Raw genomic sequence first — 20,641 nt, forward strand, 5'->3', positions numbered from 1 at the left:
TACTAGCTTTTCAGAGTGACTGGCCTGTTGGGAAGACCTCAACTGTCCTTGTATGGGGTCCAAGGACCAGATCTTCTCCCCCCCTTAGCAGAGTCAACGCCGGTAAAATGACTTAGCAAGTTAAGCGCTCCCTGCTGACCTCTGTGAGTGACCTTCAACTCCTGTCTGGCCAACTCCACCTTTCATCCTTCCGAGGTCGATACGCTGAGTATCATTAAAGTGGGTAAAACTAACCCTTCTTATTTTTATTATTTATGCTCCTTAGAAATGGTAAAACACAGATGTTAAGCATTACATGAGCAACAATTTATTATTATTGGGGTTTTATGATCCTCATTCGGCTTCCTATCCTGTCACGATGTGATTGTCCCCAGGGCTTTGGCGTTTGCCCCGGGTGCTTGTCACTAATTGCTGCCATTTTGGCCCCAATGTTCATATGTCTTTTGTCGTTCGGATGAGCTGCCTCTGAAGTCTCAGGCACCCTTAGCTTCATAGATGGAGGCATAGGGTATCCACCACCCCTCCTCTCACAGACACCAAAAAGGAACCAATGACCTTGTAAGCTCACTGTTGTCCTTTGCTAGGCCATACTAAACAAATACCCATCTATATACTTACATGCAGGAGAACAAACACCAGGTGACACCCAGAGCTCTCTCAGCAAACCATCAAGATGGGAAACACCAGATGACATCCAAGGGTTCCTCAGCCTAACATCAACCAGCCCGCTAACAGGAGACCTACCCTGGGTGACCCCAGGGCTCTCACGGCCAGTCAACAAGATCGATTACATAGCCTTCCATTTCAGAAAGAGATATTGCTCGCATTGCCCATTGGTGTAAGGAAGGTGAATTCCTTCAGCTGTATTCAAATTCAGGTTTTTCCAAAGGTAGCATGAAGGGAGTTCAGGTTTGAAAGGCTGATGCGGTTGGAAGTCCATTGTATGTGAAGAATTTGCCCATCATTCCCTCTGGCTGATCACCTCACACGACGGCATCCACATTTTTAGGCCTTCGTTCTAGACGGCGTTTACCGAGATATGCTGTATCTGATTTGAGGGCTTACAGCCCGCCGATAGGCTTCCCATTTGCTGGCACCATTGTCGCTCCATTTTTCATTCTCCCCATTTGTCAAGAGCATGCATTCGTCACTTCTCTTCCGGTGTTTAGCCCTCCCTCCTGGCCATCTACTGCTAAACATACGCAGCAACCATTTTCATACATTGTTTCAGAACTATTTTTTTTTTTTTAAGGGCGCTACTCGCACCGTTCTCAGTAACAACAGTTGAGCAATGTTTTCCCTTTCTAACGTATTGTAACCTGTTCACCAAACTGGCACATCTTGGTGGTAAATTGCAGGCGAACGCATGGCTGAAGGGATTGCGCACTCCACCAAAAACACAGTAGAGAAGCTTGCACGTTTACTGATTCCCTGGCACAGGCGTGAGACTGGCAGAGCTTGACATCCTTGAAAGGTGAGGATCAATTTTGCGGCTATATTGCTGCTAAAAACAGCACCAGTTACAACAAAACATGTAAACGCAAGTTAATACCTTCAGGGAAAGTGTTTCACTGTCTCAGGCACCGTTCACTTCAGTGCAGTTTCCTGTATCTCTCACCAATGGAGACAGACACTAGCGCGGAATGGGCAAAACTTAAGACACACATCTACTGCAGCCATTTTTTAAAGGTATATATCTAGAAGCATCTGGGATAGTTTAAGGATGTACTTTAGATTTCTTTTAATAGCACGCTGAGGTCACATTCACTTAATTGGCATCAACGATATTCATGACGTTTGCACTGCGACCAAAAAGCTCCTGCTTTCACGCATGGCAACTTTGTTATATCCATTAAGCTCTTTTGACACAGAACACTTATTACAAAACAAACTCCAGCCCGCGCCCAGTAGTACATAAACTCCCTGTGCGACAGTTCTCCTGTCCAGCTTGCCCTCAATCCGCTAGCCTCCCCTACCAGGGCTTTAAGTGGGATGAAAAAACTGGGGGGTCTCTCGAAGGGGCGTGGCCAGTGTAATTAGGGCGTGGCTTTAACATACTTTAGATAAAAATCTGTGTTTAGCATAGTGTGCCGCTTGACTTGTATTTTGCGGTTTCTGTCATTGCATCCAGATATGTGATATAACAAGTAACATCATACCTACAACAAGTAAGGACTATTGGCTTTGTCAATGGTTATTAGTTGCATAAGATAAATAAGCTGCAACTATGGCTTGTTACATATAATATTGAAAAAGCTTCAGCTTAAAGCCCTGGTGCCCCTACCACAATGTTGCTGCTCTTGAGTTTCAGAAAGAGAAGGGAAATCCAGAAAGAAAATGACTCTTTAAAGCATTTCCCTTCCCCCCCACAACGCTCACGTGGCATGACGTCATGCCGTAAATTCTCCACTAGTGAGAAGTGAGCAGTGTGGGGAGCACACATCGATGTGCTTGCCGTCTCGAAATGGGTCTCTATCGGGCTGTTTTGCGCCCTGGCACTTTTTTCCGAACTGCAGTGACAGCAAACTGCTGTCTCTGCAGTATGGAAAAAAACGGACCACCTGTGCCAGGGCTCAAAACAGAGCCCGATAGAGACCCGTTTCGAGCCGTCCTTTAAAAAACTGCAGGTGCTCAGACCCCTTGAGACCCGGCCCACTTAAAGCCCTGTCCCCTACCTTAAGTTTGGGCCTCCACAACTTGTTTTCTGCTCGTTTTCTGTCCTCTATTGCCTCTCTGCTCGTTCTGCCCACTATTTTGCCTCTTTCTGCTCTTTTCTGACCTTTATTCTGCCTCTTTCTGCTTGTTTCTGACACTTATTTTTCCTCTTTCTGCTGGTTTCTGACCTTTAATCCTCTTTCTGACCTGGCTCTTCGATGGAGCCATCGCTTCCATAGCTCCAAGATACCCCTAGGGGTGACAGTGCTGCTCTATACAAATGCTGATTGATTGATTGTTTGAAATTGACCACGGCGAAAGTGTTAGGTTTTCTCCCCTTATTTAAGAGTAAATTACTTTATTTTAGACCAGACAGCATTATGAGTATGTATTTTAACTGCCATTCAGTATAGCTTTCAATAAATCTTTAAAATAAATAATCTTACATTTGAAATACTCCATTATCCTGCCATCAATATTTCAAGAACAAGCTAAATACTTAATCAAGCTACTTGCATATTTCAGGTGAATGCATCCCTTTTCTTGTGCGCACCATTGCGTTTCATTACTTCAGCAGCAGTACGATTTGGTGCATACAGTGTGTCAATGTATTAAGCACAGCGATTGCTCTCACAAACATGCACATATAATTCAAAGCCACAGGCACTCCCTCAAAAGGAATAACACACATATTTGAACAAAGGCACACATAACACATCCGCAACCTCGCAAACATATGGCTAAAAAACATTCGCATTCACGACACAAGCTCTTCGCTCGCCCATTGCTGATACCTGTTGCTTTTGCCAATGCTTGCTACACTAGTTTTGAGTATTTGCCACTGTTTGCATCACCTTTTTCTTACTGGGGAAGCTTTCACTGCTGTTGCCAGTGCTATGCCTTGTGTGTGCATGTGCAAAGCTTTCACTCTTGATGGATTTGTGCCGCTGATTCTCCTTGTGCTTGTGGCTGCACTGTACATTTTCTGTCTGTAGCAGGGAAGCTTGCAGTGTTACTGCTTGTTCTGTACCTATTCTGTACATGGTAGTGATGCTTGCAGTGTTGATGCCCACATGGTATCTGTTGTGTGTGGAAAGGTTGCACTGCAGCTACTGTGGATATTGTTGAGTGTGTCTCAAGGAAGCTTATGATTTGGATGTCTGTGATGTATGTGTGGTGTTCATGTAGATTACATTGCTGCTGCATGTATTGTACCTGTTGTGCGGATCTGAAGGAAGCTTGCACTGCTGCAGCCTGCGTTATACCTGTTTTGTGTGTCTGATAGAAGCTTGCACCGCTGATGCCTGTGTGGTATATTGTGTGCTTAACAAGGTTGCACTGCTGCGGCCTGTGTGCTATATTGTGTGCTTGAGTAGGTTACACTGCTGCGGCCTGCGTTATACCTGCTTTGTGTGTCTGATAGAAGCTTGCACCGCTGATGCCTGTGTGGTATATTGTGTGCTTAACAAGGTTGCACTGCTGCTGCCTGCATTATACCTACTTTGTGTGTCTGATAGAAGCTTGCACCGCTGATGCCTGTGTGGTATATTGTGTGTTCGAGTAGGTTGCACTGCTGCGCCCTGCGTTATACCTGCTTTGTGTGTCTGAAGGAAGTTTGCACTGCTGATGTCTGTGTGGTATATTGTGTGTTCGACGAGGTTGCACTATTGCGCTGTGCGTTATACCTGCTTTGTGTGTCTGAAGGAAGCTTGCACCGCTGATGCCTGTGTGGTATATTGTGTGTTTGAGTAGGTTGCACTGCTGCGCCCTGCGTTATACCTGCTTTGTGTGTCTGAAGGAAGTTTGCACTGCTGATGCCTGTGTGGTATATTGTGTGTTCGACGAGGTTGCACTATTGCGCTGTGCGTTATACCTGCTTTGTGTGTCTGAAGGAAGCTTGCACCGCTGATGCCTGTGTGGTATATTGTGTGTTCGAGTAGGTTGCACTGTTGCGCCCTGCGTTACACCTGCTTGTTTGTCTGAAGGAAGCTTGCACCGCTGATGCCTGTGTGGTATATTGTGTGTTCGAGTAGGTTGCACTGTTGCGCCCTGCGTTACACCTGCTTGTGTGTCTGAAGGAAGCTTGCACCGCTGATGCCTGTGTGGTATATTGTGTGTTCGAGTAGGTTGCACTGTTGCGCCTTGCGTTATACCTGCTTTGTGTGTCTGAAAGAAGCTTGGTCATAATAGAGGTGCATTGGTAGAGCCTGTGGTTCTAGCAGTTGGCAGCAGGGGGTGTCCCGTCAGAATAGCACATGGATGCAGTTTCAGAGCACTGTAGCCCGGGACATGCTAGGTGGTTGGATGGTCAAGATGACTGTGCCTGGCAGAGCAGTACATGCAGCAAGTGTTTCAGTCAGGCGTTGCAGGTCCGAGGACTCATTGCAGGTGATGGGGTGGCCTGAACCCAGGTGCACTAGGGAAACTATGGGGTCTAAGTGGGGAACACTGCGTCCTTGTCCCACAGGCATCACCCTCCCCCACACCTCCACCACCCCACCTCCTTAAAATCCAGGCTCAGCGCTGGAAACACTTCATTAAAGCGGCCCTTATCTCTGCAGGCAGCATGGCCGGGATTAGCGCCCCGCTGAGCCTGCGGCCCGGATTACACCTTCTCTGATGACGGGCGGGAGTCATCTGTGCCAGGGAGGAGTGTGGGGGCAACACTGCCGCCTGAAACTAGGGAGATGGGCCGGGTTGCAGTCATTAGCTCCTGTGATCGGTAGTTTTGCACTCACATTTTCACAGTGTATGTAACTGGTAAAAAAACGCATATTTCACACTGGTCGATCAGTGCAAATGAAGGCGCAAAATTACATGTTTTTTCAACAGAGGTCCATCTGTTTCCTAGCGCGACATCACCAGGCTCAGTCAGTTTGGGACGGAGGGGGCCAATCCAAAACCGAGAACAATTTTGTGTATGTAAAAGGCCGCTTTATTGAAACAGGTGCATATCACAATGTCCAACCAAGGCAACTGCCTTACAAACTAAAACCTCTTTATACATAAAATAACTGATCCCCGTTTCCCCGCCCGCCCCTACGATCCCCACATCAAATCCGTCACCCCACCAATAACATAATAACATTACATAACAACCACATTACACAGCATTGCATTTACATATCCTGCCCTTCAAGGAAACCTAAACCCCTACCCGTCTTTCTACAACTGTAATTACCAAACATCTAGTCTAAATTTAGCCTACCTGCCTACCCTTTCCCTGCCCCTGCTCACAAACTTCCAACACATAACTAAAAACGTCTGCCAATCTTGGCCAACTTTTTACAACCCCGCCTGCACCTGTTCAAAGAGACGATTATACAAAATTCTCCAAACCCTTACGCACCTGTCACCAGAAAACCTGGCCTAAACAAAAATAGCTGAAACCCCAAATCGACATCCCAAAAAAGCCAAAATAAAGGGTGGGAGGGAGAGACAAAAAACGCTAAACTACCTCAAACGCTCCCAGCCACCAGGTCACCAAACCTAAAATGGTGGCTGGGAACGCACCAAATCTCCAACCATACCCTTGGGCTACAAAACTTAATTGGGCTACAATTGGGCTATTCCCAATATAGCCCAATGCACAGAATTGCCGGTACTGGCCCGCCCCTCACCCTCCCAATCTGCCCAGGGCAGACCTTGCGGTTTTTGGCTGCCTTCTGGTGGGACCGGACATAGCTAGTGTGAATAACTTTGAGGCTTTTAACCTAGGCAAGATCACATGGAAATGCACAAATGCACAATCAGTGTGCATTTACTGTAGCTTCTTTGCCACGAGCTGTGCGGCTCCAGGTCGGGAACTAGCAGTCGGCGTGCCATAAACTGTGACGGCACCAGTAGGGTTGATTTCTCTAGGCATTAACCTCAATCGCTGTTGGCGTAGCATTGAGCAGCCAATAACCGCTTTGGGGTCACCTGGCAGAGGGCACACTCAACCAGTGGCAACCAGAGCTCGAGCTGTGTGACATCACTGAGAAGCGGACCGCCTCGTGTACCAGAGATGATCATTGTCGCAGCTCTCGGGCACCAATGTCTGTTACTGCAACCAGTCCAGAATGTGTGGCATCATCGCACACATGGCACAGCCAATGTTTCATTACTTACAGCACAACAAAGCAAGTGCGACACGTCATCTGGTGCAATCTGCCAAAGCTGTACACCAAAACCTGTTATCGAGGATCGCTGGGCCCCCCGACTGCAGCACATCCATGACCTGTGAGCTGGGCTCAGCTTGAAACAAATGTACCCCACTGGGATCAGGGGTGTAACACAGGCCCCCGCACCACGGGGGGCCCAAGCTCCAGGGGGCCCCCTCGGCACTGCACTCTGGCCGTAGAGCTCCTGATAGAGCCTGGAGGGGGCCCCTCTACGTACCGTGCAGGGAGGCCCCCTCAATTTTCGTTACGTCAGCGACTGGGATCTTGCGTCAGAGCCTGAGCGCGCAGCTGCGGTGGCGGCAGAGGCCCTTGGGCTTGAGGCTGACGAGATCTTGGAACCGGAAGACCCGCAGGAGAGGGCCCAGGGTACGCCAACTCTTGAAAGGTCTGGCATGGGAGACATTTTGTAAGGAAGAAAACCCTGCACGCCGTGTACCGCTGGGCTGAATTTGGATTACAAGGTTGTAGTGCGGAAACTCTACAGTTGTATGTTTCAGTGCTTGATCTTCAAGAGCTGTAAACTGAATCCATCCCAATTAACAACCTGCTTTCCCATCTGCTTCTCTCCTCCTATTTAATTTTTTTCTTCACTGTCTCTCTTCCCACTTGCCCCCACTACCCTTCCAATCACTGCCCCGCTCTCCTTCCACCTCTTTCTGTCTTCTTTACCCTCCACTCACCAGTGGCATAAAGCAAACAATGATGCCCCCCTCCCACCGTAGGATGTGATATGGGTTCACCAAGTCTCTCATATTTCACTGATATTTGTTTATTTATTTTTATTTATTTAAACTTATAAGGCGCACAGCTACCCGCAGTGGGTTTCCCGGCGCCAAGGGACAGACTAAAGAAGGAAAGAACTGCCAAATAAGCTTGCTAAAAGCACTGCTCTAATCACTGCTGAAAAAGCCAGGTTTTTAGTCCCTGGCGGAAGCTAAAGAGATCCGTTTCCGTCTTTAGGGTCACGGGCAAGGCATTCCAGGATTTAGGAACTAGATGAGAAAAAGATCGACCGCCCATCTTTACTAGCTTAAATCTAGGAATGATGAAATCGCCATTACCTGAGGATCTCAAGGAGCGCCTGGGCTTGTAGGCCTGAATGAGACCCTGTAGGTACTTAGGGGCTGTGCCTTGTTTGATCTTAAAAACGTGGCATAGAGCCTTGAATTTAATTCGGCTCGTGATCCTAAGCCAATGAAGATCGTGGAGTGCTTGAGGCAGATATTCTCAGAGGAATGTTACGAAGAAGCCGTGCAGCCGCATTCTGAACAACTTGAAGTTTATTTACTGTTGTCAAGTCAGCTCCAAGGTAGAGGACATTACCGTAGTCCAGGCGGGAAACATCCAGTGCCTGAACTACAGTCCTCTGTGTTGAAATAGGGAGCATCCACAGGATTTTTTGAAGCCATCTTAAGGTGGCAAAACAAATGGAGGCCACCTTTACTGCCTGCTGCCGCATCGTGAGCTTTTCATCAATGAGGAATCCGAGATTGCGGACCTGAGCAACGGGTTGGGGGGTAGGGCCCATACCCTTGGGCCAATGTTGAGGACCCCATAGATCTTTACCCTTGCCCAGGATCACAACCTCGGTCTTATCCCCATTTAGCTTGAGGAAATTGCTCTGTATCCACTCGGAAACTCGAGTCAAACCCTGCTTCAAAGCCGAGATTTTATTACCTTCCACATTAGAGAGGGAAAAAATAATTTGCGTATCATCGGCGTAAGAAAATAAAGTAAGACCGGCTTCCTCCACAATAGTGGCCAGGGGTCTAACATAGATGTTAAATAGTAGTGGGCTGAGGATAGACCCCTGGGGAATGCCATACTCCGATGGATGGATTGTAGAAGATGCTTTAGCTGATAAGGAAAAGTGCGACCACTTAAAAAGGAAGCTATCCAAGCTAAAGCAGGGCCCTCAACTCCTAGGGACCGAAGAGTTGCGAGAAGGATGGAATGTGACACAGTATCGAACGCCGCACTTAAATCAAGAAGAATGAGTGCAGATGTTTCACCGTGATCTATACCATGGCGCAATCTCTCGGTAATTCCTAAAAGTGTGGTTTCAGTGGAATGGTGCGCTCTAAAGCCTGATTGAGACGGATGCAGGAAGCCTGAGCTCTCTACAAGGTGTCAACTGTGTGTTACTATGTCTTTCCAAGATCTTAGACAAAATGGGCAGCAGCGAGATAGGCCTAAAGTTGGATAAATTAGAAGCATCAGCTCCAACTTTTTTCAGAAGAGGAATAATCATTGCATGTTTCCACTCCTGTGGAACATGTGACTCTGTCAGGGAGGAGTTAAGGAGTTTCATCAACACACCGTGGGAATCCAAGTCAAGTTGCTTCAGGATCTTAGCCGGTAAAGGGTCACGTGGGGAGCCTGATTTGATACTTTCCAGACAGTGAGCAAAAGAAACATCGTCAAAAGGTGACCAATCAGTCAGTTGGACAGCCAGGGAGGGCAGACTGTTATGGGCAGACACTGACATAAGAGGTAATTCCTCATCGGAGGTTGAAGGGCTTAGAGAATCATAGATACGTTCCACCTTAGCTATGAAGAATTCTGCAATGGAATTACATTGTGACTTGTCCAAAACAGGGGGGCAGGGATTGAATCTGCTCCTGTCAGCTTTTCTACCACAGAAATTAGTGTGCGGGGGCAGTTCTGGGCATGTATTACAGTATTGGCAATATAGACAGCTCTGACCATTTTACACTGTTTGTGATAGTCTCTAAGGGCTTCCTTATAGGCCACTTTGCAAGACAAGGAGTAAGAGTGTCTCCATTTCCTCTCAAGAGCCTTGCATTGAGACTTCATGGTCTTTAAATTTTCCGAGAACCATGCCGCGGGGGGACGGTGGAACAAAAAGTGCTTAGGTACCAATGGAAGAAACTTATCTACAGCAGCACTCAACCATTTGGAAACTGCAGCATCTAGGACAGATAGGGACGAGTCAACATCTGGTAAGGTATCAGATAGGTGCAAGGTGCAAGTTAAAATCTGTGATTTTAAGTTTGCCCCAATGTCATAAACTCTCTTCCGTGTCACTGATGCCAGTGGCCATAGTCTTAGTACAAGGCAGAGTAAATTGAACAGCGAAATGATCAGACCACTCCAAAGGGCGGGCAGCTGGTTCGCAGTCATACGGAAGGTTAGAGAGGGCAGGATCTAATAGATGCCCTGCTGAGTGCGTGGGCCCAGAGTTACGCAACCGAATATTAAGGGCTTCTAAATCAGATAAGAAGGTTTTGCTAACAGTGCATTGTGGGTCCTCCAAATGTAGGTTTAGGTCACCAAGAATGGTGAAATTAGCAGCCTTTAAGGACAACGGGGCAATAATGTCTGAAAAGGACGTCGTCCATACGTTCGAATTCCCAGGGGGACGATATATCAAGAGAGCAGACAGGGTCATCTGAGGACTTGTTGGGTTTGTATTGAATGGGGGGGGGCTTGAAGGGGTTGCCCCCTCCTCCCGGAGGGCAGTCCTCCTGCACTGCAGGGGCATGGGTTACGCCCCTGCCACTTTCATCTTCCTTCCTGTGCCGCTACGCTCCTCCCATTCAACTGGTATCCTTGTCCTCAGCCACCTCTCTCCCTGTCTCTCATCCCTCCTGTGTTTTTTTTTGTCCCTTTGCCCTCTTCTGTCTCAATGCCCGCTCACTCTTCCATATCTATATCTATATCTCATATATATATATATATATATATATATATATATATATATATATATATATATATATATATATATATATATATATATATATATATATATATACACACACACACACACATCTTTATATCTATTTAGGAGCGCATCATGGTTAGTTCTTGGCCAGTAGTGATTTTTCCTGCTTCCTATTATCTTAGTGGTAAGTGAATTCTAGTTATATTGGTGGTAAAAAAAGACAATTAATATATTACTGGTGAGATTCTTTTATTGATGGCATTGCACATGGCGATTAGGACGTTTATATTAAATGTGGGTTTTAATTTTGGTGAAGAGGTTCATAGATGAATGACATTCTTATATTCATGGCAACGCACATCGCTTACCGTTTTATATTGCTGGTGGGGATTTTATATTGGTGAAGAGTTCTTACAACATCGTGAGGTTCTCATTTCAATCATGAGGTTTTTATATTATTGTCGACATTTTTATTTTATGTGTGGTGAGGTACATGTATCATCAGCAAGGTTCTTATACTAAAAATAAGGCTCTTTCTTATTATATTGGGGGCAAGGTTCCCATGGTATTGGTGATACAGTTCTTATTATATAGGTGAAAAGGTTTTAAGATCTATAGTCCTGTCCTTATATTGATGGTGAGATTTTTATATTGATGACAAGGTTATGATATCCATGGTTCTGTCCTTATATTGATGCAAAGATTCGTATATTGATGATGAGGTTCTTATATCGCGGGAGAGATATTATTTCAATAGTGAGGCTAATATATGAATGGTGAGGTATTTATATTTGAGGTGCAATTGTTATGTAGATGGTAAGATACACACAGTGGCTGCTGGCAGGGAACGGGGGCGAGGGGGCAGAGGGAGAGAACAAAATATATAGTTAAAAAAACAATTATCTCCTCGCGCCCACCTCCGTCTCTCCTCCGTTCGTTGCTGACGAGTCCCAGAAGCACACAGGCTCCCCTAAGCCAATCACAACACTACAATGCAGCGTTGTGACTGGTCTGAGCTCCGTGGTTTGGCGCTCAGATGGGGACAGGGAGCCTGTGCATGTTCCTCACCAGGCTGTGCATCACATCCTGGTGGGGAACATGCAACGTGCACATGACTGTTTTGCCGACCCAAGGCGGCTGGCCAGGTAGTCATGCGCACTTAGTGTGCCCAAACCACTCTTCCCCCTGGAGCCATCAGCCTCGCCCACCCTAACGCAGCCTTGAAGAAATGAAAAATAAAATTATAATATGTTGTTATTATAATTCTATTTTTCCCTTTTCTACTGCTCTGAGAGCAGTGGGGCGACGCCTTAGCGGAGGAGCCGCCCCTGGGTACATATGCCAGAAGTGAGATACTTATATTGGCGGTGAGGTTCCTAATATATTGGTAGCGAAGTTTGTATTATATTGGTAATAAGGATTTTGTTTATGGTGATGTACATATATCAGTGGTGAAGTTTTTATTTTTTGGAACTGAGGATCCTATGACTGGTGTTGCAGCTCTTTGGCGATAATCATTTACATTATAATGTTGGTTAACATATTTAATTGATAAAGACTCTTGAAACTAAAGCTATTCTTTTCTCCACAGAACAGATACAGCCCAGGCAGCGGTGGTGCAAGCTTCCCCCACAGCACCCATCCAATGTGCCTGAACCCTACGCTGGAGGGACCACATCTGAAGGTGAGAGGGGGCCCCTCCTGCATAGCTTCAGCTTTTTTACACTGTTCACATTTACCAAGCTATGGGGAAGCATTATGTCTTCTTTCTTGCATGTCATTCGAGAGAACATTATTGTCTACATGCCACTTTCATTGCCTCAAAGTCGCCCTCTCATGTTGTTGAGGTCACTTTATTCGAGTCTTGGATTTGAGGCCATTGAGTTCTTTGCAGCCCTAAACTTGGGGCTTGACCAATAAGACACCTAAAGCCACTGCTCGGTTGGTTAAGACGTCAGGCAAGATGACACCTCCTTTTATTCACCATCACTCCTTTCAATTCAATGCTCAGATTTTCTTCATCTTGGTCAGCCTGGGACCTCGTGAAAGATGTTCTATCACGGGTGGCTCTCAGCACACAGGAATCAACATAAAATCCGATGTCGTCCTTTTGTGACCAATAATCTTTGTCCTGTATGGTGACTAGAATCTGGAATGACTTCCTCCACTATTTTGTAATGTTCTGTTTGCTTGCTTGTGGTAAAGTGTTCCATTGTTTCTGTGGCTAAGTAAGTATCTGCAATCAATCAATAAATAACTAAGAGGGTACAAGAGCTAGAGCTTAAGAAGAAGACCGCAGCTGACGTTGACTTTAAAGGCAAAGGAGCCAGGTGCTAGCTATACATGTCCCCACGAAAAAGTTTGGAAGTCTAGATACATTTTAGGACCCTAAGGCCGAGGATTCCATGGAAGGGGTAGATATAGATGGTAAACATTGGTCCGTTATGTCCAGCCATGGGAACGAGGTTGGCTATCACCTTCGTTGTCACCTTGTTGATCTAGGTATTGATTTTTCTTTGGAGATAAGAGTCTTAAAGGTGAAGATAGAGTTCTGCTTTCCGTTATCCATGCTGTTTTGAGTGAGCAAATCTGTGAGGAAGGGACTTGCAGCTTCACTCAAGAGATGGGTCCTCACAGAAGAAGAACAATGAAGGTTGGTCTCCATCACAGCTTCCATGTTGTCTTCATTGAGAAACCCTACTTCAGTATGTTCATTCTACTGGTGGTGTGGTTTGGGTCAAGCAGCAAATGGTTAATGAGGCCGGGTTAGCAAACCGGGTTTAGTTACAAAACATATTTGTAAATAACAAGAAGACACACATATATGGGATGGGCACAGACTACCAGTTCATAGTCAACAGAGGTAACAAACAAGTGGGCTTGATGACCCTCACATGTAAAAGGTAACACAAATCACAAATAAAACATAAATCTCAAGGCATTAACCCTACCAAAAAAGAGGGATACCAATACTTACATTTTCAAAAACAGCTATGGGATTTTTACAGAAACAGTTTCAGGTGATACAGCATGGTATCATACAATAATGTCATGTGGCTGAAATCTGCATTCAGAAAGAAAAGATTAGAAATGTTTGCAGGAAAATTAGGAGATCCAATAACTAAGTGATGCTACAGAAAGGGTTTCTCAAAAGAATAGGTACTCCGTTACCGAAAAGGATCTACCAGTGCGTAATTTGTACCAATGGTTGTACGTGATCGCCACCAGCACCTATTTTTGGGTCCAAAACTTACTTGTCGACATCAGACTTTGAACCCAGAGCAAGACAATGAAAAGCAGAAAAGGGCTAAGCAAGAGAACGATAGGAAACCAGTGAAAAAGAGCAACGTTGGAGATGAAAAAGAACCCACAAGAGAGAGGTAAAGAGACCGGAAGTTCAGGTGGGGGGCAGAGGTTTGAGGTGGAATCGAGACTAGCCAGTCTTAGTATTTGAGAACATGGAAATCTAGTTACACCTGTGAATGATCCTAAAAAACACTGGACCCGTGGCACGCATCTTTTACACAAATTTAGTATTGGTCTAAATAGGACTGCAAATCGCAGCGAGAGAAAAGAAATCCATACAGCGACCTAGTTGCGTGGAAACCTAGCCTCATGATGTTTTGGTGCAAGCCAACTGGGAACGCCACAAAGGAAGCAATTAATGGCAAAGGACCCAGCTGGCCAAGAACACTGGGAGCTGGGCTTGGCAAGTACCAGCCGCTTCTTAAACATAGGCAGGATAGCAGCGGAAGTAAGCCGTATGGCTCAGGTGCAAGCGACTGCGATAAGGCAACTGCAGCAATCTAAAGGTTAAATAACAAGAGGGCTTGGGGAAAACATTCAGGAGACGTGATCTAGGGCCAGATGTATGAGCCCTAATACCGGTCGGTAACGGAGAATCGGTATTTTACCACCCAATCCTATTGGGTGGTAAAATACCGAATTCAGGTGTGCATGCACATCTGTGCATGCACACCTGTGCAATGTGACGCACAGACATGCCCTTAGGGCATGTCTGTGTGCCACATGGCACACAAGTCCGGAATTGGGGTGCTAGAGGGTGTCAAAGTGACACCCCTGCACCCTTGCAGGATTCGGTATTTACCGATTCGGTAAATACCGAATCTGTATTTCCCATTGATTCATATGGGCTTCAAGGCCCATAGGAATCAATGGGAAATACAGAATATGTATTTACCGATTCGGTAAATACTGACTCTTACAGAATCGGTAATTTTTTACCTACATCTGCCTCCTTCCAATTTACCGACTCTTAAATACCGAATCGGTATGAGTCGGTATTTAAGAGTCGGTAAATTGGATTTACCTACATCTGGCCCCTAGTGTGTAAACTGTTGATCTAATTCTATATCAAATACTTAAAGTCAAATTGTGTAATTCCAGATAAATCACTCCATGCGTTTGTGTATGAAATTGTTGGTATGTGTTATATATAACAAGTCAAAAACAGATTACTGATTTCTCTAATCTGGTCTCTGTTGGGCCACATTCACAGTAATGTACTCTGCAAAGGACCTCATGCTCAAGATGCTACTTCCAATGTAAGAATTCTGTTTGTGACGGCTTCTCTACTCCTTGGACCTAGGCCTGTACTCTGTCAGATAGCTAAAGCAAATTTAATATAAGAGACCAAGTAGACCCCGCATCTGAAACTACTTTTTGTGTGTGGCAAAAAAAGAATCCCCATAGGTTGCCATACAATACCTCACAGGGTCTCCAAAATCCGTACCAGGCTGGGAGCCATTTAAAAAGAATTTTAATGAAGGTACATGTCAGAAAAATCCATAGGACACAAGAAGACCTACACACCAGTATAGCCCACTTAACTAGCGAGAATGCCGTGCTATGGGCAGATTACTCAGTAGGGTCTCATCACCCAGAATCTGGTACTGCGCTCACGCGAGTGCGAGCACACTATTTCATGAGGACAAAGAATAAAATTAGATTACACAAAAGTCCACATGATCTGTGTAGTGCCCTAGAGTCAGTCAGCATTCTAGTGCTAAGAATGTAATTACACTAAACACCCACCCACCACTGATGTCATTGGTCAGGTGACACAGCTCTAATAAAAGTGGCCGAGCGCACGTGCTCTGGGCAAGTTGCACCCAGTATCCAGCGTGTCCTGTGTCTGCAGTCATTACCAGCATGAGGGCCTAAGGCCCGACCTTACAGTCTGCACTGCTGGTTCATAGTTCACCTATGCAAAGCTTTGTGGACCACGAGCAGTATGCAATGGATGTAATACTCCCCTAGAAACCATACAGCAGGGAACACATTCGATGTAAGGGGTGCACGTCAGAGGTTCGAGCAGTTGCAGTCTGCAAAAACTGAACACGCGCCTTGGTATTAAAATCATCCTAGATGAAAGGCACAATTCATTTTCACAAGAGCAGATTTGATTTTGTAAATGCCTATCAAAATTGAAGTGGATATACTTAGACTTTGTCTGTAATGGCACAATTGAGATTAAATATGATGGAATTGAATCCTGACGGAGTTATCACCGGCGGTTACGATTGATTTAAAATATTAAAGCTGATAGATGGAAATTACTTATGAGTTGAGCAGTGGCAGAGTCTGCCCTGTTCCCAAAGCTGCCTCCAACTAGCAGTCAGAGTCTGTACTCGGTGTGCTGGAATGTGAAATGAATATCTGTGTTTTGTCAGCACACCAGTGCATTTCAGTTCCTATCTCCCAACTATGCCCCCTGCAAAATGTCCTATACATGTAAAAGGGAGCATCCCACCACCCTGTGTAATCCCAGACGGCGAAGCTGAGGGGACCCCAAGGCCATCTACTGGCACCCAAATCAGGAAGCAGGTCCTCAGCTGAAAAGCCCCTAACTATGTACATGAGCAGTACGTTCTAGAGCCACAAGACAAAGGTACATGTGAAGACAACTGATCGATGCATCATGCCGCTGACTGAGTTCTGTCTTCTTTCGTTGACTGAGGATGACTTTTAACCCTGCACTTTTGGACAACGTCAGTCGTATGTGACGAAAGCATAACTGAGGATATAGTAATAAGACACCTTAAGTTAATAGCATGGGCAGGGCCCAGGGGCGACTCCTCCATGTGGGCGTCAGAGCGTCGCCCCACTGCTTTCTCGCAGTGCGAGAAAGCAGAAGAAGGGTATGCCTGGGTCAGGGTGGAAGGGTCAGGGAGGAGTGGCTAGCCCAATGTTATGGTCGTAGCTGTCTTCTGGTGACACCAGTGTTGGGATTGGCTTTGAGGAGCCTGTCTGATCCCGGGAGCCAGGAAAAGAAAAGGATGGAGGAGAAGCTGCAACCGTAATCAGGTAAGTGATGCATTTCATTTTCTTATCCTCCTCCTTACCAACCAGTTCTGTATCAGCCGCTACTGAGTCTGGGGACCTTTCCAAATATTTTTCCCACCATGATTTTCAGCACTAATTTAAAAGTGCGGAAATGTGATACAACCAAATTTTGCCCCTCCTTAAGGAACAAGCCCGAGAGATAGTTTTGGGAAATGCAAAACCTAAGGCTGATTCAGCCTCGTTTTCTTGAGGCTGGCAATGTGACAGCGATAGGGGCCTTAACCCACTCTCTACTCGACTGTGGCAATGGGCTGTACTCAGCCTTAGCCCAACATCTGGTTCAAAGGTTACAGGTCAGGGCGTACACTCCTGCAGTAACGATATGGAGGTGTCACTGAAGATCATTTCTCGGGTCCGCCTTGTTTGCTCCACTCGCTTCCGGGTTACTCTTTAACGTGGAACCCATAAAAGTCCAACCTATACACAAAAATTTTTCCCCTACATTGTTGTGTCTAATTAACTGGAACTCCTAGTATGCTCTGGTCCCCCACCTCAAATCAAAAATATTAAAACATGGAAACAAGCTTCTGGGGCACGTCACCTGCCTTCGGCGCTCTTTGCCTCTTAGTGTGAAGCAAATTGCAATGTGCTCTTACTGAAGCGGAAAATATATATTTTTACTTGACTTTACTTTTACTTGATACTAGCAGAGCCCGCCCCAGCGTTGCCTGGGGCAGAAGGGGGCTGGGGGCTGCATTTTTACCCCGGGCAGAAGGTGGCTGGGGCAGCATGTTCTCCGACTAAACCCCCCCCCCCCCCCCCCCCCCGCCACCGCCTCCCGCCCGGACTCTAATTAAGTTAAAAAGTAGCAGCCACGTGGCCTTAGACTGTCAAAGCTTTGTGAAGCCGGCCCATATGTTAACACACTCCCATACCTTTCAATAGCCTGAAGTCCGCCTCTGTGAAGTGCCTAGAATAGTGTTGTTATAACTTTGGAACACTATAAGACAGAGAACTCAGGTTTTCCTAAAGGTCTTAATTTCAACTATTCTTTTCATTTAAATGTATAATAAAGTAATAATTATTGGGATTTGACTGTAATCTAATGTGATTCCTACAAGTTGCACTCTGCCTGGCACCATCCTTCACACCCCCTTCAATGTGCTAGACCTTTACTGTTGAACCATAGGAAGGTCAAGGAAAGTACCTAAGCCTGAATGGAAAGTCCAACCTGGGCACACCCGCGAAGAGGAGGCAGATTGCTTCCATAATGTTTGCCAGTTAAAACTTGGCGCAACTCACAAAGGCTCATACGTGACGTACTTTATGCCCAATTCGGAATACTCCTCCGGCTGTTCTGGTGATGAGTACCAACTCCCCCGCCCCGCCTCCCGCCTCCCGCCCGGACTCCATAAACATTGAAGCCCGCAAAAGTAGCAGCCCCCCCGCCTCCCGCCTCCCGCCTCGCCTCCCGCCCCGCCTCCCGCCCGGACTCCATAAACATTGAAGCCCGCGCTGGGCACCCGCCGACCCCCGCCCCCCGCCCCAGCAACGTACCTCTCACTGCTGCTGCTCCTACCGGCGCTGTTGTCCTCCGCTCTTCCTGGTTCTGGCGCTGCTCCTCCCCTCACGTCGCTCATGTCGTCGCCGCTCCTCCCCTCACGCAGACGTCGCGGCCGGCGCTAGTTGCAAGGGACTACTTTTTTCAATTTATTAATATTTTAAAAAACGTTTTATTTATTTTTTTATGTAGCCTATGTCCTTCTGCTTGCCCTGAGGTTTTCTAAGATGTCTTGGGTGTGAGGATTGGCGCTGTAGTTCCCGAGTTTACCTTGCCTAAAGGTGCAAGTTCTCTCTTTATAATAGTAGTATAGATTTACCTGGCTTAATGCATTCGATCTGAAGTTAACTGAAGTATAGCACCTAGAGACTATAGGGTGACCTTTAATGTGCTGTACAGTTCTTTTCATTTCTTCATTATCTATTATTTCCCACTCTTCACAATCAATGGCTGTCATTTGCCTATCATAGTTGGACTGTGCCAATCGCTGGCTGTCCCTTGTCTCTCGCTGGCTACTGGTTGCCTTTTAGCATGTTAATCTTGCTGATCACTGTATATAATTGTATGTCACTGGGTACTCTATTACTGGCTACTTCTTACGTCTCTGGCCACAATCCAATAATCAGTACTTGCCCTTTGGCTGAGTTTTTCATGCCAACCAGCAGCGGCTAGCTTTTGTCTACAGAGCTCCGTCAGTGCACCTCAACTAGTTGGGAATACATGTACCCCTGTACTGAGTGCCTCCAGACAGGCCCGGTTCCAGGAATTTTTATTTGGGTGGGCCATCGGTGCATTCGGGTGGGCCACTGCGAGCTCGATTTTTCGCATATATGTCTAGGCAGACCTGCTTCAGGGCCCTCCTTTATCTCGTCTTAGTCTTACAAGGCCTAGTAAAACGCACTCTTTCCCTAATCTCTTTCTAAATGTGATCACTCTCAAAAAGTATTTTTTCCATGTAATGCCCCTTTGATGGGAAGATGAGGTTTTTGAGGTGGGAGTATCAGGCAAGTGAAACTTCTCGGGCTCCCTCTGTGCGAGCCTTCAGGGAGAATCCCTCTTCATTACTACCTCCACCTGACCAAAGACTCTACAACGCACTCCCTTACAGGCTTGATTATCCACTACTCCTCTCTAGTGCACCTTATCTCAAAGATGACTTTGGGTCCCAGCCCCATATCAGGCACCATCAGGCTCCACTTTCATTTTTCCCCGGTAAAAACATTAGGAAAATCACCTTCAAACTGAAAACATTGAATATAGCAGTAAATATAATTAGCACGCACTTTAAAGTATTTTCAGCAGTAGCCCTTATGACACGACTGCTAATTAAATAAACAAAAACAGAAAGGCCGGCTTCAGCACTGATGCGAAAGTCTTTTTTTGGCGCTGCGCCAATAACCTCTTTCTCCGTAAATACTTTTACTCCCACCTTCTAACAGTGCCCCTAATCTCCCAATGGCCCCCTCTATTGACCTCCTCCTCAGATTCCCTCAAAGCCACACGTCACATGTGCCCCTCATCTCCCCATAGCCCCTCCCCCTATTGACCTCCTCCTCGGATTCCCTCAATGCCACCCTCCACCAGTGCAACTCATCGCTCCATAGCCCCTCCCACTACCTCCTCCTTGGATTCCCTCTCTGCCACCCTCCAACAGTGCCCCATATATTTACATAGCCCCTCTCTCATATGCATTTCATTTGTCGCATATCGCTACTCATATCAGTGTAGTGTGTGTCAGTACTTTACACAAAGCACACATTATACATATACAATGAATCATACAAGTATGTAAATCAGTCTTTAGGGAATGGCACATAAGCCAATGAGGATTACAAGGTGTATGAATCACATGTCATCCATACTTATGGGCGGGATATTTTAAGAGGGTTTGGTCTGGGGAAACACAAATTTAGGATTTAAAGAGTATTCCATGGGGGTCAGCTTTACTGATAAAAATGTATATCTGCCCAAACATACTAATTTTAACAACATTAGAATAATGAAAGACTGGGGAAGTTCTAACTATATCACAAAACCAAAAAAGCGAAGTTCTAACTATACCATTCATGTTTGTATGCAGCTCTTTGATGACAGTTCATTGGTTACTGTCGTATGTTAGGATTGTAACTTCTGAACTGCAAGTAACACAAGGATCTCTGTGACAAAGGCAGTAACCCACTGAGCTATCCAGGGCTTTAAGTGGGCCGGGTCTCACTGGGTCTGAGCACTGGCAGTTTTTTTAAAGGGGCCTCGAAACGGGTCTCTATCAGG

The 20,641-nt window shown here is 46.0% G+C and overlaps 1 protein-coding gene across 7 annotated transcripts in view; it reads left to right on the plus strand.

Moving 5' to 3' along the window:
• Positions 1–20,641, plus strand: part of ZNF385A (zinc finger protein 385A) — a 471,767-nt gene that overhangs the window by 277,813 nt on the left and 173,313 nt on the right. For 5 of the 7 annotated variants that reach the window (XM_086964826.1, XM_086964817.1, XM_086964833.1 and 2 more), the window contains one exon: positions 12,095–12,187. In XM_086964826.1, the coding sequence (XP_086820952.1) occupies positions 12,095–12,187 (93 nt within the window). The remainder of the gene's footprint in view (positions 1–12,094; positions 12,188–20,641) is intronic. The other 2 variants (XM_086964862.1, XM_086964869.1) reach the window with 1 other exon arrangement.

The sequence above is a fragment of the Lissotriton vulgaris genome, chromosome 1_1 (assembly GCF_964263255.1).
Source record: "Lissotriton vulgaris chromosome 1_1, aLisVul1.2, whole genome shotgun sequence".
Taxonomy (NCBI): domain Eukaryota; kingdom Metazoa; phylum Chordata; class Amphibia; order Caudata; family Salamandridae; genus Lissotriton; species Lissotriton vulgaris.